Source organism: Ixodes scapularis, unplaced genomic scaffold, assembly GCF_016920785.2.
Source record: "Ixodes scapularis isolate PalLabHiFi unplaced genomic scaffold, ASM1692078v2 PGA_scaffold22__2_contigs__length_789307, whole genome shotgun sequence".
Classification (NCBI taxonomy): Eukaryota; Metazoa; Arthropoda; class Arachnida; order Ixodida; family Ixodidae; genus Ixodes; species Ixodes scapularis.
In genome coordinates, this window is record NW_024609849.1 from 1 (window position 1) to 23,198 (window position 23,198).

A 23,198-nucleotide genomic window follows, 5' to 3' on the forward strand; every position below is an offset into this window, starting at 1 on the left:
CGTGAAAGAATTTGGCATTAAACGCAGCGTAAATATTATGCATGGGAGAATGCCTAAGAGTGGCATTCAAGGCCTGTAGGTGATGAAAGAGAAACACTGTCGGCATTGCACAAAAAGGAAATTGAAATGCACATACCCGAGCGTTTAGAGACACGGAAGACTAGCGCACGGAAATGAGTATCCTGTACTCAAGTCATGAGTGGTCCTGAAAAGGACCGTTTTTCTGTAGCGGATGCCGCGGGATGGTTACGCCTTCTTCTCGGTCTTCTTGGGAAGGAGGACGGCCTGGATGTTGGGCAGGACACCTCCTTGCGCGATGGTAACGCCGGACAGCAGCTTGTGAGCTCTTCGTCGTTGCGAATGGCCAGCTGCAGGTGTCGAGGGATGATCCTAGTTTTCTTGTTGTCTCTGCCGCGTTTCCTGCCAGCTCGAGCACTTCGGCAGCCAGGTACTCGAGGTACGGCCGCCAAGTAGACGGGGGCACCGGCACCTACTCGCTCCGCGTAGTTGCCCTTTCGCAGTAGTCGGTGGATCCTTCCCACGGGAAAACTGGAGCCCCGCGCGGCTGGAACGGGTCTTGCTCTTGCCCTTTGCCTTGCCTCCTTTTCCGCGCCCAGACATCTTGGTGGAGGTGAGAAGTGGACAACCGAACAAACCAACGAACACTGAGTGAGTGAGGGAGTCAGCGCATCGAGAAGCAGAAAATCAAAGCAAGTGCCAGTCCTCTCCGCTTGGGGGGCGCTGCAGGAGCGCGTTTTCGCCTTGCACTGCCTCTGCTTCATAGCACTCCTCTCCCAAAACCCTCTCCCAAAAAATTGTAGTTTCAACTGCTTGCTCATTGGTTCGCGCAGCAACCAATCGCGAAGCTTTATTTTGGGCGTACTCCAATCACAGCGCACTGTTTCCCGCGCTCTAGAATGCTGGCCAATCGGAGCACATTTTTCAGAATGCTGTGAAAACCTATAAAAAGAGCAAAGAAAACTGAAAATTTCAAGCTAGTAAACCCTAGGCATGCCAAGGGTCAGGCATTTTCAGAAAATGCCATACAAGTAATTTCTACCTTTGCGTTTGGTGAACCACGCGTTAAATCGCGTGGGTCACTCAGCCAAACACAGGCAAAGAATGTCATTCCGTAGCACTCTGCGGAATGTCCCTTATGCATACAATAGGCTCGACCGCCCCTGTTGAGGGAACGGAATCTATTAATGTTCCCCCCCAATCCTTTCGCAACACCGTGTTGTGTATACATGCAGCAGAGAGATGCTCGCCGACCCATTGCACTTTGGCTCGGAAAAACTGGGAAACTTGGTGTTGGTGTGACTGGTGGCAGTGCCTTGGAAATTCGGACACCGCGTGCCGAACCCGATTCGTTCACCCTGGACTCTGTGAAGATGTGCTACAGGCTTCTGGACAAGACACTTGGACATTTAAAGGATCTCCTTCCTTCCTCGGCTCCGCCCCCTTTCTGCCAGTCCACTTTCTGTGGCTCCTCGCGCCCCGCTTGTTCGGCTTTGGCGAAACAACCCCCCCTCTCTCTTTTTTTCACAATTTTTTCTTCTATCAGCTTTTATCCCCTTCCCTTCCCCCCAATCCAACGATGACCGTTCGGCCCATGGCTGTAACTCCAACGATGGTTTTTCCTCTTTTGCAAGACTTCTCTCTCTCTCTCTGAAAATTTCAGGTTGCCCCAGTTGTTGTTTCGCCAATCTTTTTGCGAGTAACAACGTCGATCTTCTCCCGAAGACAAGTCGCGCGAGGATGCCCCCCCAACCGAGCGGAAAAGCAGTGAAGAAGGCGGGCAAGGCACAGAAAAATGTGCGTGCCACCGACAAGAAGAAGAAGAGGCGCAAGAGGAAGGAGAGCTTCAGCATCTACATCTACAAGGTGCTCAAACAGGTCCATCCCGACACCGGAGTGTCCAGCAAGGCCATGTCGATCATGAACAGCTTCGTGAACGACATCTTCGAGCGCATCGCAGCAGAGTCGTCTCGGCTGGCTCACTACAACAAGCGCTCGACCATCACGAGTCGGGAGATCCAGACAGCTGTGAGGCTCCTGCTGCCGGGTGAACTGGCAAAGCATGCGGTGTCCGAGGGCACCAAGGCTGTCACCAAGTACACCAGTTCCAAGTAACACCCAGGAGCTATCTCCCTGCTGTATGTACAAACGGCCCTTTTGAGGGCCATACTCATCCCCTGCAAAACGGCCGTCTCTCGATGACTTCCAACTCCCGTGTCTCTCTTTTCAAGAAATATGTGAGTACCAGTGCTTCTGCATCGCGCATGTTTGCAAAGAGTATGTCTTTTTTCTTGTTGTGCAGTCGAACTTGGCTTCTTGTAGCCACAGTCGGATGTCGTTTATTTTGTTTCGGTGAAAAAAAAAACATTGTATTTCATTGCTTTTGAGGGCACGAGTGACCTTCCTAAATATTGCACATCGCTCGCGTATGTAAAGGATATATTCGCGTGGTTTTTAGCCGTTGGGAGCCCATACTCCAAAGTGTTTTGTTTTCGAGTTGCAGCGTTTTTCTTTTTAGAGCCACGGTTGTATCAAATAACTTGCTTTTAAATTCGAGTGTTCTTATTTTAAGTTTAAAAAATGCAATGATAAACGTAGATACAGGCTTTTAATCTCGTGTGCCGCGAAAGAAAAGTGTGTACTAACAGCACAAAAAAGAGAAACTCTTTTAAGGCGAGTACTTTTATTTTTATTTTTGCCTGATCTTAGACGATCGAATCGCGGCACGAGCGCGCGCCGGACTCTACAGCTTCACATGTTTCCCTCTCTAACGCAACGAAAAATATCTTTACGCATATCGAAATATATATTTTCCGAAAGCTAATGAACTTCTCCAATAGGTATAGAAAGCGTTTGATTTTAAACAGAGTTATTTTTGTTCATATATTGATCTAACCACTTACTTGGAAGCCAAATCTAGTTTTCGGGCGCTCTGGGTGGCTGGTCGATTTAAGTTTAAAACAAGGTAGATAAAGACTGTTAATTTTGTGTGCCGCTAGAGAAAAGTGTGCGCTAAAAGCACAGAAAAAGAGACTTTTCTAAAGCGAGTAGTTCTTTTTATTTCTAATTTTTGGCCTGATCTTAGACGATCGAATCGCGGCTCGAGCGCGCGCCGGACTCTACAGCTTCACCTGTTTCACTCTCTAACGCAACGAAAAATATTTTTACGCATATCGAAGTATATATTTTTTGAAAGCTAATAAACTTCTTCAATAGGTGTAAAAAGCATTTGAATTGAAACGGAGTTATTCTTCTTCATATTTCGATCTAACCGCTTACCTTGGAAGCCGAAACTAGTTTTCGGGCGCTAAGGGCGGCTGGTCGATTTAAGCTTAAAAAAGGTAATAAAAAACGTAGCTACAGATTCTTAATTTCGTGTGCCGCTAAAAAAAGGTGTGCGCTAAGAGCACAGAAAAAGAGACTCTTCTAAAGCGAGTAGTTTTTTTTTTATTTTTAATTTTTGCCTGATCTTGGACAATCGAATTCCGGCCCGAGCGCGAAGCCGGCCCTACGGCTTCGCCTGTTTCGCTCTCTAACGCAACGAAAAATATCTTTACGCTTACCGAAGTGTCTATTTTCTGAAAGCTAATGAAATTCTTCGGTAGGTGTAAAAAGCATTTGAATTTAGACGAAATGTTTTATTACTTTACTTCATTTGCGCGATTCGCGGCAGCGGCACGAACTGGCCGCTTTCGGGTGGCAGGTTTGGCTTCTTAACAGACCGAAGGCTTGGTAAAACGTTTTTCAGTATCAAATTTTCTGCCAGCCAAAAAGACTTTTCGTCCCGTGTAATAAGCACTTAAAACCGGACCCTTTTATATAAGTCAATATTTTGATCAAACTGTGTTCTTGGGTGACCCAACTTGCTGTCGACCCGGCTCACCATGGCGGTGAATTGCACTGCGCGCTTAAAAACGCCAGTGATAAGAAACTTTAATTTTTGTGTGCCGTGAGAAGAGTGTGTCTTGTACAAGTTCCGATGAATAGATTGCTCGAACGTTTATAAAACTCTTTTTTAATTCGCATGTGAAAACGGGCCCTTGACTAGCTGCATCGGTGCGAAGCTCGGCACTCCTGAGTTGACATGTTTCTCCCATTGACTTAGCGAAAGCGAATCTTAATCCCGCTAAAATATATATCTCCTGGAACCTAGAAAAAACAATGTTTTGCACATACAACCTATGAAGACTCAAAATGGGCGAGGTGTATGAATGCCTTTGCTAAAGCCATGCATTTCATCAACACACGCTTGCTTCCAGTGCGCAGCCACCTGTCGGCCACAATACGAAGCTGCAGGACTGCTCCCATTCGTCGGCGGGAGGAGGAGGCCGTCGTGGGTTCACCTTGGTCGGACCCGTAGAGCATTGCCGCCAGTCTTTGTTGAAGTAGGCGAACGGTGCGGTCGTGTTTTCCGTCCCTGTTTTTGCAGCAAACATGTCTGGAAGAGGCAAGGGCGGCAAGGGCCTGGGCAAGGGTGGTGCCAACGCGCCATCGCAAGGTTCTTCGCGATAACATCCAGGGGATCACCAAGCCTGCAATCCGTCGCCTAGCCCGCCGCGGTGGTGTCAAGCGCATTTCCGGCCTCATCTATGAGAGACCCGCGGCGTCCTCAAGGTCTTCCTGGAGAACGTCATTCGCGATGCCGTCACCTACACCGAGCACGCCAAGAGGAAGACCGTGACGGCCATGGATGTGGTGTACGCGCTCAGAGGCAAGGCCGTACCCTCTATGGTTTCGGTGGTTAACAGCCGTCTCGCCGTCGGACACACATCGAAAACGGCCCTTTTCAGGGCCAAACCAGTACCGGTCTATCTTGGAAACGGGTTTTCATTCCAACGCCTCCCTCCCGTGTCTCTCTGTAATCCTGAAAACAAGCACTGCTTTGGGTGAGTGATTCCTCTTTTGTCATGAGTGTTGTTTTGCCGCGGGTCTCTACCATTTTGTGCGCCACAGCCGAGTGTACCAATCTTCTCAGGCAGCAGTCGAACATTCGTTGCCCTAGTACCTGCCATCGGCCATACCATGCTGAATACGCCGGTTCTCGTCCGATCACCGAAGCTAAGCAGCATCGGGCTCCGTCAGTACTTGGGAGGGTGACCACCTGAGAACACGGAGTGCTGATGGCATTTTTCTTTTTTTTTTTTCTGCTCTCTTGGAGGGGTTGTGTCCTTTTGTACCAGTTCTTATATTTTCTGAAAGCTAATGAACTTCTCTAATAGGTGTAAAAATTATTTGAATTTAAACGGAGTTATTCTTCCTTCATATTTCGATCTAACCACTTACTTGGAAGGCAAAACAAGTTTTCGGGCGCTCTGGGTGGATGGTCGATTTAAGTTTAACAAAGGTAATAATAAACGCAGATGCAGATTCTTAATTTTGTGTGCCGCTAAAAAAACGTGTGCGCTAAGAGCACAGAAAAAGAGACTCTTCTGAAGCGAGTAGTTCTTTTTATATTTAATTTTTGCCTGATCTTGGACGATCGAATCGCGGCTCGAGCGCGCGCCGGACTCTACAGCTTGACCTGTTTCACTCTCTAACGCAACGAAAAATATTTTTACGCATAGCGAAGTATATATTTTCCGAAAGCTAATGAACTTCTCTAATAGGTGTAAAAATTATTTGAATTTAAACGGAGTTATTCTTCTTCATATTTCGATCTGACCACTTACTTGGAAGGCAAAACAAGTTTTCGGGCGCTCTGGGTGGATGGTCGATTTAAGTTTAACAAGGTAATAATAAACGCAGATGCAGATTCTTAATTTTGTGTGCCGCTCAAAAAACGTGTGCGCTAAGAGCACAGAAAAAGAGACTCTTCTGAAGCGAGTAGTTCTTTTTATATTTAATTTTTGCCTGATCTTGGACGATCGAATCGCGGCTCGAGCGCGCGCCGGACTCTACAGCTTCACCTGTTTCACTCTCTAACGCAACGAAAAATATTTTTACGCATAGCGAAGTATATATTTTCCGAAAGCTAATGAACTTCTCTAATAGGTGTAAAAATTATTTGAATTTAAACGGAGTTATTCTTCTTCATATTTCGATCTGACCACTTACTTGGAAGGCAAAACAAGTTTTCGGGCGCTCTGGGTGGATGGTCGATTTAAGTTTAACAAAGTAATAATAAACGCAGATGCAGATTCTTAATTTTGTGTGCCGCTCAAAAAACGTGTGCGCTAAGAGCACAGAAAAAGAGACTCTTCTGAAGCGAGTAGTTCTTTTTATATTTAATTTTTGCCTGATCTTGGACGATCGAATCGCGGCTCGAGCGCGCGCCGGACTCTACAGCTTGACCTGTTTCACTCTCTAACGCAACGAAAAATATTTTTACGCATAGCGAAGTATATATTTCCGAAAGCTAATGAACTTCTCTAATAGGTGTAAAAATTATTTGAATTTAAACGGAGTTATTCTTCTTCATATTTCGATCTGACCACTTACTTGGAGGCAAAACAAGTTTTTCGGGCGCTCTGGGTGGATGGTCGATTTAAGTTTAACAAAGGTAATAATAAACGCAGATGCAGATTCTTAATTTTGTGTGCCGCTCAAAAAACGTGTGCGCTAAGAGCACAGAAAAAGAGACTCTTCTGAAGCGAGTAGTTCTTTTTATATTTAATTTTTGCCTGATCTTGGACGATCGAATCGCGGCTCGAGCGCGCGCCGGACTCTACAGCTTGACCTGTTTCACTCTCTAACGCAACGAAAAATATTTTACGCATAGCGAAGTATATATTTTCCGAAAGCTAATGAACTTCTCTAATAGGTGTAAAAAATTATTTGAATTTTAAACGGAGTTATTTTTCTTCATATTTCGATCTGACCACTTACTTGGAAGGCAAAACAAGTTTTCGGGCGCTCTGGGTGGATGGTCGATTTAAGTTTAACAAAGGTAATAATAAACGCAGATGCAGATTCTTAATTTTGTGTGCCGCTAAAAAAACGTGTGCGCTAAGAGCACAGAAAAAGAGACTCTTCTGAAGCGAGTAGTTCTTTTTATATTTAATTTTTGCCTGATCTTGGACGATCGAATCGCGGCTCGAGCGCGCGCCGGACTCTACAGCTTGACCTGTTTCACTCTCTAACGCAACGAAAAATATTTTTACGCATAGCGAAGTATATATTTTCCGAAAGCTAATGAACTTCTCTAATAGGTGTAAAAATTATTTGAATTTAAACGGAGTTATTCTTCTTCATATTTCGATCTGACCACTTACTTGGAAGGCAAAACAAGTTTTCGGGCGCTCTGGGTGGATGGTCGATTTAAGTTTAACAAAGGTAATAATAAACGCAGATGCAGATTCTTAATTTTGTGTGCCGCTAAAAAAACGTGTGCGCTAAGAGCACAGAAAAAGAGACTCTTCTGAAGCGAGTAGTTCTTTTTATATTTAATTTTTGCCTGATCTTGGACGATCGAATCGCGGCTCGAGCGCGCGCCGGACTCTACAGCTTGACCTGTTTCACTCTCTAACGCAACGAAAAATATTTTTACGCATAGCGAAGTATATATTTTCCGAAAGCTAATGAACTTCTCTAATAGGTGTAAAAATTATTTGAATTTAAACGGAGTTATTTTTCTTCATATTTCGATCTAACCTCTTACTTGGAAGGCAAAACTAGTTTTCAAGCGGTCAGGGCGGCTGGTCGATTTAAGTTTAAAAGAGGTAATAATAAACGTAGATACAGATTCTTAATTTCGTGTGCCGCAAAAAAAAGGTGTGCGCTAAGAGGACAGAAAAAAAGACTGTTCTAAAGCGAGTAGTTTTTTTTTTATTTTCGCCTGATCTTAGGCGATCGAATCGCGGCTCGAGCGTGAAGCGGGCCTCCACGACTTCACGAGTACCACACACAAAGATAAAATGCTGCTAACAGGGGAACAAACAATAATATAACACCAAGTATGCCTCGTGCACATTGAAAAAGAGCAGGAATCAGCTTACCGAGGCTGGAACAGAGAGGTGGCGAGAGACACGGGAGCTGCATGCCACGCAAGTGCATATCCCCCGATATGCAAACGAATTATGGCCCTGATGAGGGCCGTTTTGTTTTTCGCTCTGGATATCCAGGAGAAGACCTATTTCTTGGAGGAAGCCTTCTTTGCAGCCGGCTTCTTGGCAGGGGTCTTTTTTGCTGCCTTGGGTTTCTTGGGGCTCTTGGGTGCTGCAGCCTTCTTCTCTGCCTTTGGCTTTTTCGGCTTGGCCGACTTGGGCTTGGCCGACTTGGCCCTCTTTGCGGGCGACTTCTTGGCAGTCCCGGGCTTCTTCTTCCTGGCCGCACCGGCAGTTGCCGAGGCTGGGCGCTTCTTTGCAGCACCAGCCTCCTTTTTGGGCTTCCTAGCAGCAGGTGAGGGCTTGTCGGACTTGGCTGACAGCTTGAACGATCCGGTAGCTCCCTTGCCCTTGGTCTGCACCAATGCTCCCGCAGCCACGGCAGACTTGAGATACTTGCGGATGAAAGGAGACAGCTTCTCGACGTCCACCTTGTAGTTGGCAGACATGTATTTCTTGATGGCTTGTAGAGATGAACCACCACGTTCCTTAAGCGCACTGATGGTTGCTGTCACCATTGCGGACACCTTGGGATGCGTTGGCACGGCCTTTGCCTTTCCCTTGGACACTTTCGTGGAAGCCTTTTTGGGGCTCTTAAGGGCAGCGGGGGCCGCGACCCCAGCAGGAGCGGACACTTCTTCGGACATGACCCACTCTAATCGTAAGCAGAGAGAGACTGAAAAAAAACCGTCTAGAACAAGCGCTCATTGGCCGAGAGAGGCGAGCGCGAACCTCCGGGAGAAGCCCTTCGAAGGTGACGAATGTTTGTAACCATGCCGTTTCTAAAATAACAAAGTTTGGAGTCTAATTTTTGCTCGATTCTGTGCTCTAATATAGGTTCCACATTATCCTCACAAGTCTGAGTTACTTCGATCGAGAAAAATTATTTTACGGAGCCAAGCGCATAGGCCCTCGCAAGAAAGTCGCCCAAAACAGCATCCAAGAATGAACAAGCGCGCTGATTGGACGAGAGGCGAGCGCGGCCCACTGGAGAAGGTAACGAATGTTTATAACCGTGCCGTTTCTAAAATAACAAGGTTGGGAGTCTAATTTTTGCTCGATTCTGTGCTCTAACGTTGGTTCCACATTATCCCCACAAGTTTAGATCACTTCAATCGTGAAATATTGTCCTAGCGAGCCACGTGCGCTGTCCCTCGCAAGAAACTTGCCCAAAACAGCATCCAGAATGAACAAGCTCTCTGATTGGCCGAGAGGCCTTGTCGGGAAGGAAGTTTCGCCACTCGCGCTGAGGCAGTTGGTCGTCAGGAGTCGAGGTGTGTTGCTGTTTGCTAGCTCTCTCGTTTTATTGTCCCAACGTTTCGGAATGGCCCGTACGAAGCAGACCGCCCGCAAGAGCACGGGAGGAAAAGCACCGCGCAAGCAGCTGGCTACGAAGGCCGCCCGGAAGAGTGCTCCTGCAACCGGTGGAGTCAAGAAGCCGCATCGCTACAGGCCGGGCACGGTCGCGCTGCGTGAGATTCGTCGTTACCAGAAGTCGACTGAGCTGCTCATCCGCAAGCTGCCCTTCCAGAGGCTAGTGCGGGAGATCGCGCAAGATTTCAAGACGGACCTCCGCTTCCAGAGCTCGGCTGTAATGGCCCTGCAGGAGGCCAGCGAGGCCTACTTGGTCGGTCTCTTCGAAGACACCAACCTCTGTGCCATCCACGCCAAGCGGGTAACCATCATGCCTAAGGACATCCAGCTGGCTCGTCGCATCCGCGGTGAACGCGCTTAATGTCGCTTCTTTGGAAGCGGCAGGCAACGCCACAAAAACGGCCCTCTTCAGGGCCACATCAGACATGCTTTTCGGACATGTGTAAAGCGACGTCCTCCCGTGTCTCAATCTCCGATGCTGACTTGTTCCAAGTGCAGGAGTTCAAAAGCTGTGAGTACTTTCTATTTATTCTCCCATTATTTTGAACTAGTTTGCATTGTGCCAAGTGCTCCGTTCGCAGTTGCTTCCAACGATTCCTTCATGTGTTCCTTGTTTTCTAAAGTGTTGTTGAATGAAATAAATAAAGAAGAAAAAAACCTTTCCCGAGACATTACAGGGTTCATTTTCTAGCAATCAGCGAATATCACGATTATAGATTCGACCAACAAAAACCCGTGGAGTAATTATCTGTTTTTGAGGGATGTCCACAACATTTATTGCCCTCTGCCGGTTTCGGGGAAATGCTGCTCCGATTGTTGACTCTCGTAGAAACAGCTTCAAATCCTCTCAAAGCGAGGCAGTGCAGCGGTGGTTTTACGAGTTCAAATAACAAGCAATGCTGGCCTTTGCGCCCGACAGCAAGTCTTGTTCGGGCAATTCGCACACGTGAAAGAATTTGGCATTAAACGCAGCGTAAATATTATGCATGGGAGAATGCCTAAGAGTGGCATTCAAGGCCTGTAGGTGATGAAAGAGAAACACTGTCGGCATTGCACAAAAAGGAAATTGAAATGCACATACCCGAGCGTTTAGAGACACGGAAGACTAGCGCACGGAAATGAGTATCCTGTACTCAAGTCATGAGTGGTCCTGAAAAGGACCGTTTTTCTGTAGCGGATGCCGCGGGATGGTTTACGCCTTCTTCTCGGTCTTCTTGGGAAGGAGGACGGCCTGGATGTTGGGCAGGACACCTCCTTGCGCGATGGTAACGCCGGACAGCAGCTTGTTGAGCTCTTCGTCGTTGCGAATGGCCAGCTGCAGGTGTCGAGGGATGATCCTAGTTTTCTTGTTGTCTCTGGCCGCGTTTCCTGCCAGCTCGAGCACTTCGGCAGCCAGGTACTCGAGTACGGCCGCCAAGTAGACGGGGGCACCGGCACCTACTCGCTCCGCGTAGTTGCCCTTTCGCAGTAGTCGGTGGATCCTTCCCACGGGAAACTGGAGCCCCGCGCGGCTGGAACGGGTCTTGCTCTTGCCCTTTGCCTTGCCTCCTTTTCCGCGCCCAGACATCTTGGTGGAGGTGAGAAGTGGACAACCGAACAAACCAACGAACACTGAGTGAGTGAGGGAGTCAGCGCATCGAGAAGCAGAAAATCAAAGCAAGTGCCAGTCCTCTCCGCTTGGGGGGCGCTGCAGGAGCGCGTTTTCGCCTTGCACTGCCTCTGCTTCATAGCACTCCTCTCCCAAAACCCTCTCCCAAAAAATTGTAGTTTCAACTGCTTGCTCATTGGTTCGCGCAGCAACCAATCGCGAAGCTTTATTTTGGGCGTACTCCAATCACAGCGCACTGTTTCCCGCGCTCTAGAATGCTGGCCAATCGGAGCACATTTTTCAGAATGCTGTGAAAACCTATAAAAAGAGCAAAGAAAACTGAAAATTTCAGGTTGCCCCAGTTGTTGTTTCGCCATCTTTTTGCGAGTAACAACGTCGATCTTCTCCCGAAGACAAGTCGCGCGAGGATGCCCCCCCAACCGAGCGGAAAAGCAGTGAAGAAGGCGGGCAAGGCACAGAAAAATGTGCGTGCCACCGACAAGAAGAAGAAGAGGCGCAAGAGGAAGGAGAGCTTCAGCATCTACATCTACAAGGTGCTCAAACAGGTCCATCCCGACACCGGAGTGTCCAGCAAGGCCATGTCGATCATGAACAGCTTCGTGAACGACATCTTCGAGCGCATCGCAGCAGAGTCGTCTCGGCTGGCTCACTACAACAAGCGCTCGACCATCACGAGTCGGGAGATCCAGACAGCTGTGAGGCTCCTGCTGCCGGGTGAACTGGCAAAGCATGCGGTGTCCGAGGGCACCAAGGCTGTCACCAAGTACACCAGTTCCAAGTAACACCCAGGAGCTATCTCCCTGCTGTATGTACAAACGGCCCTTTTGAGGGCCATACTCATCCCTGCAAAACGGCCGTCTCTCGATGACTTCCAACTCCCGTGTCTCTCTTTTCAAGAAATATGTGAGTACCCAGTGCTTCTGCATCGCGCATGTTTGCAAAGAGTATGTCTTTTTTCTTGTTGTGCAGTCGAACTTGGCTTCTTGTAGCCACAGTCGGATGTCGTTTATTTTGTTTCGGTGAAAAAAAAAACATTGTATTTCATTGCTTTTGAGGGCACGAGTGACCTTCCTAAATATTGCACATCGCTCGCGTATGTAAAGGATATATTCGCGTGGTTTTTAGCCGTTGGGAGCCCATACTCCAAAGTGTTTTGTTTTCGAGTTGCAGCGTTTTTCTTTTTAGAGCCACGGTTGTATCAAATAACTTGCTTTTAAATTCGAGTGTTCTTATTTTAAGTTTAAAAAATGCAATGATAAACGTAGATACAGGCTTTTAATCTCGTGTGCCGCGAAAGAAAAGTGTGTACTAACAGCACAAAAAAGAGAAACTCTTTTAAGGCGAGTACTTTTATTTTTATTTTTGCCTGATCTTAGACGATCGAATCGCGGCACGAGCGCGCGCCGGACTCTACAGCTTCACATGTTTCCCTCTCTAACGCAACGAAAAATATCTTTACGCATATCGAAATATATATTTTCCGAAAGCTAATGAACTTCTCCAATAGGTATAGAAAGCGTTTGATTTTAAACAGAGTTATTTTTGTTCATATATTGATCTAACCACTTACTTGGAAGCCAAATCTAGTTTTCGGGCGCTCTGGGTGGCTGGTCGATTTAAGTTTAAAACAAGGTAGATAAAGACTGTTAATTTTGTGTGCCGCTAGAGAAAAGTGTGCGCTAAAAGCACAGAAAAAGAGACTTTTCTAAAGCGAGTAGTTCTTTTTATTTCTAATTTTTGCCTGATCTTAGACGATCGAATCGCGGCTCGAGCGCGCGCCGGACTCTACAGCTTCACCTGTTTCACTCTCTAACGCAACGAAAAATATTTTTACGCATATCGAAGTATATATTTTTTGAAAGCTAATAAACTTCTTCAATAGGTGTAAAAAGCATTTGAATTGAAACGGAGTTATTCTTCTTCATATTTCGATCTAACCGCTTACTTGGAAGCCGAAACTAGTTTTCGGGCGCTAAGGGCGGCTGGTCGATTTAAGCTTAAAAAAGGTAATAAAAAACGTAGCTACAGATTCTTAATTTCGTGTGCCGCTAAAAAAAGGTGTGCGCTAAGAGCACAGAAAAAGAGACTCTTCTAAAGCGAGTAGTTTTTTTTTTATTTTTAATTTTTGCCTGATCTTGGACAATCGAATTCCGGCCCGAGCGCGAAGCCGGCCCTACGGCTTCGCCTGTTTCGCTCTCTAACGCAACGAAAAATATCTTTACGCTTACCGAAGTGTCTATTTTCTGAAAGCTAATGAAATTCTTCGGTAGGTGTAAAAAGCATTTGAATTTAGACGAAATTGTTTTATTACTTTACTTCATTTGCGCGATTCGCGGCAGCGGCACGAACTGGCCGCTTTCGGGTGGCAGGTTTGGCTTCTTAACAGACCGAAGGCTTGGTAAAACGTTTTTCAGTATCAAATTTTCTGCCAGCCAAAAAGACTTTTCGTCCCGTGTAATAAGCACTTAAAACCGGACCCTTTTATATAAGTCAATATTTTGATCAAACTGTGTTCTTGGGTGACCCAACTTGCTGTCGACCCGGCTCACCATGGCGGTGAATTGCACTGCGCGCTTAAAAACGCCAGTGATAAGAAACTTTAATTTTTGTGTGCCGTGAGAAGAGTGTGTCTTGTACAAGTTCCGATGAATAGATTGCTCGAACGTTTATAAAACTCTTTTTTATTCGCATGTGAAAACGGGCCCTTGACTAGCTGCATCGGTGCGAAGCTCGGCACTCCTGAGTTGACATGTTTCTCCCATTGACTTAGCGAAAGCGAATCTTAATCCCGCTAAAATATATATCTCCTGGAACCTAGAAAAAACAATGTTTTGCACATACAACTATGAAGACTCAAAATGGGCGAGGTGTATGAATGCCTTTGCTAAAGCCATGCATTTCATCAACACACGCTTGCTTCCAGTGCGCAGCCACCTGTCGGCCACAATACGAAGCTGCAGGACTGCTCCCATTCGTCGGCGGGAGAGGAGGAGGCCGTCGTGGGTTCACTTGGTCGGACCCGTAGAGCATTGCCGCCAGTCTTTGTTGAAGTAGGCGAACGGTGCGGTCGTGTTTTCCGTCCCTGTTTTTGCAGCAAACATGTCTGGAAGAGGCAAGGGCGGCAAGGGCCTGGGCAAGGGTGGTGCCAAGCGCCATCGCAAGGTTCTTCGCGATAACATCCAGGGGATCACCAAGCCTGCAATCCGTCGCCTAGCCCGCCGCGGTGGTGTCAAGCGCATTTCCGGCCTCATCTATGAAGAGACCCGCGGCGTCCTCAAGGTCTTCCTGGAGAACGTCATTCGCGATGCCGTCACCTACACCGAGCACGCCAAGAGGAAGACCGTGACGGCCATGGATGTGGTGTACGCGCTCAAGAGGCAAGGCCGTACCCTCTATGGTTTCGGTGGTTAACAGCCGTCTCGCCGTCGGACACACATCGAAAACGGCCCTTTTCAGGGCCAAACCAGTACCGGTCTATCTTGGAAACGGGTTTTCATTCCAACGCCTCCCTCCCGTGTCTCTCTGTAATCCTGAAAACAAGCACTGCTTTGGGTGAGTGATTCCTCTTTTGTCATGAGTGTTGTTTTGCCGCGGGTCTCTACCATTTTGTGCGCCACAGCCGAGTGTACCAATCTTCTCAGGCAGCAGTCGAACATTCGTTGCCCTAGTACCTGCCATCGGCCATACCATGCTGAATACGCCGGTTCTCGTCCGATCACCGAAGCTAAGCAGCATCGGGCTCCGTCAGTACTTGGGAGGGTGACCACCTGGGAACACGGAGTGCTGATGGCATTTTTCTTTTTTTTTTTTTCTGCTCTCTTGGAGGGTTGTGTCCTTTTGTACCAGTTCTTATATTTTCTGAAAGCTAATGAACTTCTCTAATAGGTGTAAAAATTATTTGAATTTAAACGGAGTTATTCTTCTTCATATTTCGATCTAACCACTTACTTGGAAGGCAAAACAAGTTTTCGGGCGCTCTGGGTGGATGGTCGATTTAAGTTTAACAAAGGTAATAATAAACGCAGATGCAGATTCTTAATTTTGTGTGCCGCTAAAAAAACGTGTGCGCTAAGAGCACAGAAAAAGAGACTCTTCTGAAGCGAGTAGTTCTTTTTATATTTAATTTTTGCCTGATCTTGGACGATCGAATCGCGGCTCGAGCGCGCGCCGGACTCTACAGCTTGACCTGTTTCACTCTCTAACGCAACGAAAAATATTTTTACGCATAGCGAAGTATATATTTTCCGAAAGCTAATGAACTTCTCTAATAGGTGTAAAAATTATTTGAATTTAAACGGAGTTATTCTTCTTCATATTTCGATCTGACCACTTACTTGGAAGGCAAAACAAGTTTTCGGGCGCTCTGGGTGGATGGTCGATTTAAGTTTAACAAAGGTAATAATAAACGCAGATGCAGATTCTTAATTTTGTGTGCCGCTCAAAAAACGTGTGCGCTAAGAGCACAGAAAAAGAGACTCTTCTGAAGCGAGTAGTTCTTTTTATATTTAATTTTTGCCTGATCTTGGACGATCGAATCGCGGCTCGAGCGCGCGCCGGACTCTACAGCTTGACCTGTTTCACTCTCTAACGCAACGAAAAATATTTTTACACATAGCGAAGTATATATTTTCCGAAAGCTAATGAACTTCTCTAATAGGTGTAAAAATTATTTGAATTTAAACGGAGTTATTCTTCTTCATATTTCGATCTGACCACTTACTTGGAAGGCAAAACAAGTTTTCGGGCGCTCTGGGTGGATGGTCGATCTAAGTTTAACAAAGGTAATAATAAACGCAGATGCAGATTCTTAATTTTGTGTGCCGCTCAAAAAACGTGTGCGCTAAGAGCACAGAAAAAGAGACTCTTCTGAAGCGAGTAGTTCTTTTTATATTTAATTTTTGCCTGATCTTGGACGATCGAATCGCGGCTCGAGCGCGCGCCGGACTCTACAGCTTGACCTGTTTCACTCTCTAACGCAACGAAAAATATTTTTACGCATAGCGAAGTATATATTTTCCGAAAGCTAATGAACTTCTCTAATAGGTGTAAAAATTATTTGAATTTAAACGGAGTTATTTTTCTTCATATTTCGATCTAACCTCTTACTTGGAAGGCAAAACTAGTTTTCAAGCGGTCAGGGCGGCTGGTCGATTTAAGTTTAAAAGAGGTAATAATAAACGTAGATACAGATTCTTAATTTCGTGTGCCGCAAAAAAAAGGTGTGCGCTAAGAGGACAGAAAAAAAGACTGTTCTAAAGCGAGTAGTTTTTTTTTTATTTTCGCCTGATCTTAGGCGATCGAATCGCGGCTCGAGCGTGAAGCGGGCCTCCACGACTTCACGAGTACCACACACAAAGATAAAATGCTGCTAACAGGGGAACAAACAATAATATAACACCAAGTATGCCTCGTGCACATTGAAAAAGAGCAGGAATCAGCTTACCGAGGCTGGAACAGAGAGGTGGCGAGAGACACGGGAGCTGCATGCCACGCAAGTGCATATCCCCCGATATGCAAACGAATTATGGCCCTGATGAGGGCCGTTTTGTTTTTCGCTCTGGATATCCAGGAGAAGACCTATTTCTTGGAGGAAGCCTTCTTTGCAGCCGGCTTCTTGGCAGGGGTCTTTTTTGCTGCCTTGGGTTTCTTGGGGCTCTTGGGTGCTGCAGCCTTCTTCTCTGCCTTTGGCTTTTTCGGCTTGGCCGACTTGGGCTCGGCCGACTTGGCCCTCTTTGCGGGCGACTTCTTGGCAGTCCCGGGCTTCTTCTTCCTGGCCGCACCGGCAGTTGCCGAGGCTGGGCGCTTCTTTGCAGCACCAGCCTCCTTTTTGGGCTTCCTAGCAGCAGGTGAGGGCTTGTCGGACTTGGCTGACAGCTTGAACGATCCGGTAGCTCCCTTGCCCTTGGTCTGCACCAATGCTCCCGCAGCCACGGCAGACTTGAGATACTTGCGGATGAAAGGAGACAGCTTCTCGACGTCCACCTTGTAGTTGGCAGACATGTATTTCTTGATGGCTTGTAGAGATGAACCACCACGTTCCTTAAGCGCACTGATGGATGCTGTCACCATTGCGGACACCTTGGGATGCGTTGGCACGGCCTTTGCCTTTCCCTTGGACACTTTCGTGGAAGCCTTTTTGGGGCTCTTAAGGGCAGCGGGGGCCGCGACCCCAGCAGGAGCGGACACTTCTTCGGACATGACCCACTCTAATCGTAAGCAGAGAGAGACTGAAAAAAAACCGTCTAGAACAAGCGCTCATTGGCCGAGAGAGGCGAGCGCGAACCTCCGGGAGAAGCCCTTCGAAGGTGACGAATGTTTGTAACCATGCCGTTTCTAAAATAACAAAGTTTGGAGTCTAATTTTTGCTCGATTCTGTGCTCTAATATAGGTTCCACATTATCCTCACAAGTCTGAGTTACTTCGATCGAGAAAAATTATTTTACGGAGCCAAGCGCATAGGCCCTCGCAAGAAAGTCGCCCAAAACAGCATCCAAGAATGAACAAGCGCGCTGATTGGACGAGAGGCAAGCGCGGCCCACTGGAGAAGGTAACGAATGTTTATAACCGTGCCGTTTCTAAAATAACAAGGTTGGGAGTCTAATTTTTGCTCGATTCTGTGCTCTAACGTTGGTTCCACATTATCCCCACAAGTTTAGATCACTTCAATCGTGAAATATTGTCCTAGCGAGCCACGTGCGCTGTCCCTCGCAAGAAACTTGCCCAAAACAGCATCCAGAATGAACAAGCTCTCTGATTGGCCGAGAGGCCTTGTCGGGAAGGAAGTTTCGCCACTCGCGCTGAGGCAGTTGGTCGTCAGGAGTCGAGGTGTGTTGCTGTTTGCTAGCTCTCTCGTTTTATTGTCCCAACGTTTCGGAATGGCCCGTACGAAGCAGACCGCCCGCAAGAGCACGGGAGGAAAAGCACCGCGCAAGCAGCTGGCTACGAAGGCCGCCCGGAAGAGTGCTCCTGCAACCGGTGGAGTCAAGAAGCCGCATCGCTACAGGCCGGGCACGGTCGCGCTGCGTGAGATTCGTCGTTACCAGAAGTCGACTGAGCTGCTCATCCGCAAGCTGCCCTTCCAGAGGCTAGTGCGGGAGATCGCGCAAGATTTCAAGACGGACCTCCGCTTCCAGAGCTCGGCTGTAATGGCCCTGCAGGAGGCCAGCGAGGCCTACTTGGTCGGTCTCTTCGAAGACACCAACCTCTGTGCCATCCACGCCAAGCGGGTAACCATCATGCCTAAGGACATCCAGCTGGCTCGTCGCATCCGCGGTGAACGCGCTTAATGTCGCTTCTTTGGAAGCGGCAGGCAACGCCACAAAAACGGCCCTCTTCAGGGCCACATCAGACATGCTTTTCGGACATGTGTAAAGCGACGTCCTCCCGTGTCTCAATCTCCGATGCTGACTTGTTCCAAGTGCAGGAGTTCAAAAGCTGTGAGTACTTTCTATTTATTCTCCCATTTTGAACTAGTTTGCATTGTGCCAAGTGCTCCGTTCGCAGTTGCTTCCAACGATTCCTTCATGTGTTCCTTGTTTTCTAAAGTGTTGTTGAATGAAATAAATAAAGAAGAAAAAAACCTTTCCCGAGACATTACAGGGTTCATTTTCTAGCAATCAGCGAATATCACGATTATAGATTCGACCAACAAAAACCCGTGGAGTAATTATCTGTTTTTGAGGGATGTCCACAACATTTATTGCCCTCTGCCGGTTTCGGGGAAATGCTGCTCCGATTGTTGACTCTCGTAGAAACAGCTTCAAATCCTCTCAAAGCGAGGCAGTGCAGCGGTGGTTTTACGAGTTCAAATAACAAGCAATGCTGGCCTTTGCGCCCGACAGCAAGTCTTGTTCGGGCAATTCGCACACGTGAAAGAATTTGGCATTAAACGCAGCGTAAATATTATGCATGGGAGAATGCCTAAGAGTGGCATTCAAGGCCTGTAGGTGATGAAAGAGAAACACTGTCGGCATTGCACAAAAAGGAAATTGAAATGCACATACCCGAGCGTTTAGAGACACGGAAGACTAGCGCACGGAAATGAGTATCCTGTACTCAAGTCATGAGTGGTCCTGAAAAGGACCGTTTTTCTGTAGCGGATGCCGCGGGATGGTTTACGCCTTCTTCTCGGTCTTCTTGGGAAGGAGGACGGCCTGGATGTTGGGCAGGACACCTCCTTGCGCGATGGTAACGCCGGACAGCAGCTTGTTGAGCTCTTCGTCGTTGCGAATGGCCAGCTGCAGGTGTCGAGGGATGATCCTAGTTTTCTTGTTGTCTCTGGCCGCGTTTCCTGCCAGCTCGAGCACTTCGGCAGCCAGGTACTCGAGTACGGCCGCCAAGTAGACGGGGGCACCGGCACCTACTCGCTCCGCGTAGTTGCCCTTTCGCAGTAGTCGGTGGATCCTTCCCACGGGAAACTGGAGCCCCGCGCGGCTGGAACGGGTCTTGCTCTTGCCCTTTGCCTTGCCTCCTTTTCCGCGCCCAGACATCTTGGTGGAGGTGAGAAGTGGACAACCGAACAAACCAACGAACACTGAGTGAGTGAGGGAGTCAGCGCATCGAGAAGCAGAAAATCAAAGCAAGTGCCAGTCCTCTCCGCTTGGGGGGCGCTGCAGGAGCGCGTTTTCGCCTTGCACTGCCTCTGCTTCATAGCACTCCTCTCCCAAAACCCTCTCCCAAAAAATTGTAGTTTCAACTGCTTGCTCATTGGTTCGCGCAGCAACCAATCGCGAAGCTTTATTTTGGGCGTACTCCAATCACAGCGCACTGTTTCCCGCGCTCTAGAATGCTGGCCAATCGGAGCACATTTTTCAGAATGCTGTGAAAACCTATAAAAAGAGCAAAGAAAACTGAAAATTTCAGGAGAGGTGACTTTTAGAAGAGTTGGCAAATAAAGTAGACGTGTGATTTGTTAGCTCCAATTTAAGCGCCATTTTGAATTTAGTCTTAGCTTTAACCCTAACTTCGTAATGTGAAGAAGAATTAAGATAGAGTAGAGGTAGTTAGTGTTAAAGATCCTTCTGCCTTAAAGAGGCAGAGGGACCTTTATTTAAACAGTTTGTAGTTTCCCCCCCGCCCTCCCTCGGGAGGGCACCGACGCAGGCATGCCCCCGGACCAACTGACCACGGACCACTCAAAGGAGACAGAGGACCCCTCGGGGTACCTTCTGCGGAGCAGGGCCATGAAGCCCAAACCAAACACAGACGGTAACCATTCGTTACCGCCAGCCGGCGCGAGCCACGTGGACAACGCGGAAAACCTCGTGGGGACCGGATCCCGCGCGGAGGCTAGCCTCCGCGTGGCACCCGAGAGCCACGAGGACGGCGCCCACGTGGAGCGCGACGAGCCCCCGAAGGATGGCGTCCCCCGACCGGACGCCATCCTAGGTGTACTAAAAAGTGCCGGTTTAGTACACCCAAATGCAGATCGGCTCCCGGACGAAGTCGTGGACCTGTTCCACGACTGCGAGAACAGCGACAGCCCCTCCGAAGCAAGCGGGGACACAACATCGAGCCCCAGTGACTCCACACCTGACAACACCTCCGAGGAGGATGACGACCAACTCCAGGTGACTGTAAACACCTCCAACCAGTTTGCAGCACTTCTGGAAGCAGGCAGCAAGGACTGCAACACCCTCATCGAGGAACTGCAACAAAAAAGAAAGGACGGTGCAGCAACCCCTCCCCGAGCGACAACCCCCCCCACAGTGACAAGCCCCCCAACATCCGGGGCCTCATGTAAGACAAACAAAGGCAAGGGTAACCAACCAATTCCCTCCTTAGACGAACTCCCCGCAAAGGGGTCCACAGTCCTGCTCCGCCCAACGGGAACAGGTAAGCTAACCCTCGAGAACAGAGTCTCCTTGGCACAGGGCCTTCGACAGGTCACGGGCGGCAAGGCGGCCGCCACACGTTTCAATCTCAGGCGAAACGTGATGGCGGTCGAAACAACGAGCGCGGCAATGACCCACCGCCTCCTAGGCACCGACAAGCTGGCGAGCCTCCCTCTCCATGCCACCCTCGCGCCGGCCAGAGCGGTGAGTATCGGCGTAATCCGCGGACTTTGCCCCAATGACGCAACAGAACAGCTGACCCGAGGCCTCGAAAGCGAGGTGCCCGTGGACCACATCAGACGGTTCAGCGGAGGGCGGTACGCGGAGCTCTTCTTCGGCGGACCCCTACCAGCCACGGTCCTGATCTATGACATCGAGTTTGTCGTGGAGGCACGACACGTCCGACCAACGCAGTGCTGGGGATGCGGACGCTTCGGCCACGTGCAGTCCGCGTGCACGCTGCCCACTGCCTGCCCTACATGCAGGGGCAGGCACCCTCGGGGTAAGTGCGCGACAAAACTCACCCCCATTTGCCCCAACTGCAAGTGCAGACACGCTGCATTCGACAAGGGATGCAGCGTGTACCAACAACACAAGCGCGAGGCCGAGGCGGTCCGCGACACCGGCTGCAGCTGGAAGGAGGCCAAACGTGTCGCCGCCGAACTCCACAAGAAAAAGGCAAGCGAGCGCAGCACGCAGCGCGCGCAGGAGCAGACCGCCGCCCCGCCCCCCTGGATGCACAGCGGAGCCAGCCAGACTCCCGCGTGGCAGACCAGCGTGCTCCCAGCGAGCTCAGTCTGGGGAGACACTTTCCCAACGCTGGAAGCGCGCAGTCGGCCAAACGCGGTGAGTAGGACTCGCGAACTAATCCCCCCAGTCGTCCCACAGCCCCCACAGGTAAAGACAAGAGAGGCCTCCACTAACACGGAACCCAGCGCCAAAATCCCCGAAGTCGGTAAGCCGCAGCGGCGGGAGGAGGTCTATCGCAGGTCCTACCGTCCAGACAGCCAACAGCAGCGGCGAGGGGTCAATGACCGGCGCCCAGCTGACGCACGGCACCTGCGAGGATCCTCCTCTCCCCGCGCGGACGACCGACCCGGTGGCGAGAGGGAAAGGCCTCTCCCCCAGCAAGAACAGGTGCCCCCCTCACCCCCCTTCCCCGCAGCCTCCCCAGGAGACAGCGCCGGGGATTCCCCTCGGCGGGACGAGACGGACACGCCCCCCACCGCGCAGGAAATGCGCGACATGATCCACAACCTGGAGGATCTGCTCCAAACACTAATCCCGCTTTTCCTCAAGAATCGGCAGGCTACAGCCATGATCCCGGAGGGGACCTTACTACACAGCATCACCGCGGGGATGCAACGTTCGCGGCAAGGAACTGAGAATGCCTACAAGCACTAGGAAAACAAGTAAGCCTAATGCTGTAAAAGGTTGTCCCTCGATCCTCCAGTGGAACGCGAACGGGCTCGGCAACCGCCTCACCCACCTGAGGGCAGAACTCTTGGCAAGGCCGTACGAGGTGGTGCTGCTGCAGGAGCCAAAAATGGACGTGAGCAAACTAACCATTCCCAGCTACACCACCTACTGCTGCCCCGGCCGGGAAAAACAACCCTGGGCGGCCGTGCTCGTCCACAAAGACGCGACCCACTGCCGGATCGAGAGCGCCGATTACTGCTCGGACACTTCGGAACTTGTAGGTATTCGGGTAAAGAAAAATAACCAGACATTTTCTATCTTTTCTTGCTACGTTCACCCCAACGCGGCGTGGGGTGGAGAGGTTGTAAAACAAATTCACGCGCGAGAGCAGGGCATAATCATTCTCGGCGGAGACTTTAACTCGCACAACGAGCTGTGGGGGGACAGGAAAACGACCGCGCGCGGCAAGCGTTTGCAGGAGGCCCTCGCCCAAACCGACTTGGAGTACAGCGGAACAGGGCAGCCCACATTCATCGGACGAGGCGTCGAGCGGAGCGTACTCGATTTAACGTTCTGCTCGGCGCGATTCCCACTGACCACGGTGCTCGAGCAAGACAGCTGGGGGAGCGACCACGTTCCCATAACATCGGGACCTGCCCCACGGCCACCCAATCGAACGTGCAAGGTGGTCCACTGGGACAGGTATCGTGCCTTCCTCCGCCAGTACGAGGCGATGGGCTGGCCCCTTGACAGCCAGGCCATCGGCGCCGCACTCAAAGAGGCCACCACGTCAGTGAGTATCCCCGTTGAGCGTCCTAATCCTGACTTTCGCTGGCTCCAACTCCGAGCACAAAGACGCCAGGCACAGAGGGTGGCCCTGCGGACGGGCCGTCACGAGGACAC

General features: G+C 49.4%; 9 protein-coding genes and 2 non-coding genes across 11 annotated transcripts; 7 read left to right on the forward strand and 4 right to left on the reverse strand.

Moving 5' to 3' along the window:
- Nucleotides 1-1,711: 1,711 nt before the first annotated feature.
- LOC120846768 (histone H2B) lies at nucleotides 1,712-2,191 on the forward strand. The gene has a single exon (XM_040218640.2). The coding sequence runs from the start codon at nucleotides 1,759-1,761 to the stop codon at nucleotides 2,131-2,133; it is 375 nt and encodes a 124-aa protein (XP_040074574.2). The 5' UTR covers nucleotides 1,712-1,758; the 3' UTR covers nucleotides 2,134-2,191.
- A 2,834-nt stretch (nucleotides 2,192-5,025) lies between these two features.
- LOC120848519 lies at nucleotides 5,026-5,144 on the forward strand. The gene has a single exon (XR_005717710.2). It is a non-coding gene; the product is annotated as a 5S ribosomal RNA (ribosomal RNA).
- A 2,885-nt stretch (nucleotides 5,145-8,029) lies between these two features.
- LOC120847751 (histone H1-III-like) lies at nucleotides 8,030-8,928 on the reverse strand. Its single transcript, XM_040219616.2, has one exon. The coding sequence runs from the start codon at nucleotides 8,705-8,707 to the stop codon at nucleotides 8,087-8,089; it is 621 nt and encodes a 206-aa protein (XP_040075550.2). The 5' UTR covers nucleotides 8,708-8,928; the 3' UTR covers nucleotides 8,030-8,086.
- Nucleotides 8,929-8,955: 27 nt separating this feature from the next.
- LOC120847691 (histone H3) lies at nucleotides 8,956-9,960 on the forward strand. The gene has a single exon (XM_042291090.1). The coding sequence runs from the start codon at nucleotides 9,247-9,249 to the stop codon at nucleotides 9,793-9,795; it is 549 nt and encodes a 182-aa protein (XP_042147024.1). The 5' UTR covers nucleotides 8,956-9,246; the 3' UTR covers nucleotides 9,796-9,960.
- Nucleotides 9,961-10,004: 44 nt separating this feature from the next.
- LOC120847766 (histone H2A-like) lies at nucleotides 10,005-11,336 on the reverse strand. The gene has a single exon (XM_040219639.3). It carries the CDS (start codon nucleotides 10,999-11,001, stop codon nucleotides 10,627-10,629), a length of 375 nt encoding a protein of 124 aa, XP_040075573.2. The 5' UTR covers nucleotides 11,002-11,336; the 3' UTR covers nucleotides 10,005-10,626.
- Nucleotides 11,337-11,377: 41 nt separating this feature from the next.
- Nucleotides 11,378-11,883, forward strand: LOC121836246 (histone H2B). The gene has a single exon (XM_042291092.1). The coding sequence runs from the start codon at nucleotides 11,451-11,453 to the stop codon at nucleotides 11,823-11,825; it is 375 nt and encodes a 124-aa protein (XP_042147026.1). The 5' UTR covers nucleotides 11,378-11,450; the 3' UTR covers nucleotides 11,826-11,883.
- Nucleotides 11,884-14,099: 2,216 nt separating this feature from the next.
- Nucleotides 14,100-14,547, forward strand: LOC121836247 (histone H4). The gene has a single exon (XM_042291093.1). It carries the CDS (start codon nucleotides 14,143-14,145, stop codon nucleotides 14,452-14,454), a length of 312 nt encoding a protein of 103 aa, XP_042147027.1. The 5' UTR covers nucleotides 14,100-14,142; the 3' UTR covers nucleotides 14,455-14,547.
- Nucleotides 14,548-14,716: 169 nt separating this feature from the next.
- On the forward strand, nucleotides 14,717-14,835 carry LOC121836288. Its single transcript, XR_006077854.1, has one exon. It is a non-coding gene; the product is annotated as a 5S ribosomal RNA (ribosomal RNA).
- Nucleotides 14,836-16,563: 1,728 nt separating this feature from the next.
- Nucleotides 16,564-17,499, reverse strand: LOC121836244 (histone H1-III-like). Its single transcript, XM_042291088.1, has one exon. It carries the CDS (start codon nucleotides 17,239-17,241, stop codon nucleotides 16,621-16,623), a length of 621 nt encoding a protein of 206 aa, XP_042147022.1. The 5' UTR covers nucleotides 17,242-17,499; the 3' UTR covers nucleotides 16,564-16,620.
- A 79-nt stretch (nucleotides 17,500-17,578) lies between these two features.
- On the forward strand, nucleotides 17,579-18,329 carry LOC120839044 (histone H3-like). Its single transcript, XM_042291089.1, has one exon. The coding sequence runs from the start codon at nucleotides 17,781-17,783 to the stop codon at nucleotides 18,327-18,329; it is 549 nt and encodes a 182-aa protein (XP_042147023.1). The 5' UTR covers nucleotides 17,579-17,780.
- A 717-nt stretch (nucleotides 18,330-19,046) lies between these two features.
- Nucleotides 19,047-19,532, reverse strand: LOC120839050 (histone H2A-like). The gene has a single exon (XM_040209256.3). It carries the CDS (start codon nucleotides 19,530-19,532, stop codon nucleotides 19,158-19,160), a length of 375 nt encoding a protein of 124 aa, XP_040065190.2. The 3' UTR covers nucleotides 19,047-19,157.
- Nucleotides 19,533-23,198: the final 3,666 nt, after the last annotated feature.

Excerpts from the sequence above, each read along its gene's own strand:
- LOC121836247 (XM_042291093.1), top strand. The coding sequence starts at position 14,143 with ATGTCTGGAAGAGGCAAGGGCGGCAAGGGCCTGGGCAAGGGTGGTGCC.
- LOC121836246 (XM_042291092.1), top strand. The coding sequence starts at position 11,451 with ATGCCCCCCCAACCGAGCGGAAAAGCAGTGAAGAAGGCGGGCAAGGCA.
- LOC120847691 (XM_042291090.1), top strand. The coding sequence starts at position 9,247 with ATGAACAAGCTCTCTGATTGGCCGAGAGGCCTTGTCGGGAAGGAAGTT.
- LOC120847751 (XM_040219616.2), bottom strand. The coding sequence starts at position 8,707 with ATGTCCGAAGAAGTGTCCGCTCCTGCTGGGGTCGCGGCCCCCGCTGCC.
- LOC120839044 (XM_042291089.1), top strand. The coding sequence starts at position 17,781 with ATGAACAAGCTCTCTGATTGGCCGAGAGGCCTTGTCGGGAAGGAAGTT.
- LOC121836244 (XM_042291088.1), bottom strand. The coding sequence starts at position 17,241 with ATGTCCGAAGAAGTGTCCGCTCCTGCTGGGGTCGCGGCCCCCGCTGCC.
- LOC120839050 (XM_040209256.3), bottom strand. The coding sequence starts at position 19,532 with ATGTCTGGGCGCGGAAAAGGAGGCAAGGCAAAGGGCAAGAGCAAGACC.
- LOC120847766 (XM_040219639.3), bottom strand. The coding sequence starts at position 11,001 with ATGTCTGGGCGCGGAAAAGGAGGCAAGGCAAAGGGCAAGAGCAAGACC.
- LOC120846768 (XM_040218640.2), top strand. The coding sequence starts at position 1,759 with ATGCCCCCCCAACCGAGCGGAAAAGCAGTGAAGAAGGCGGGCAAGGCA.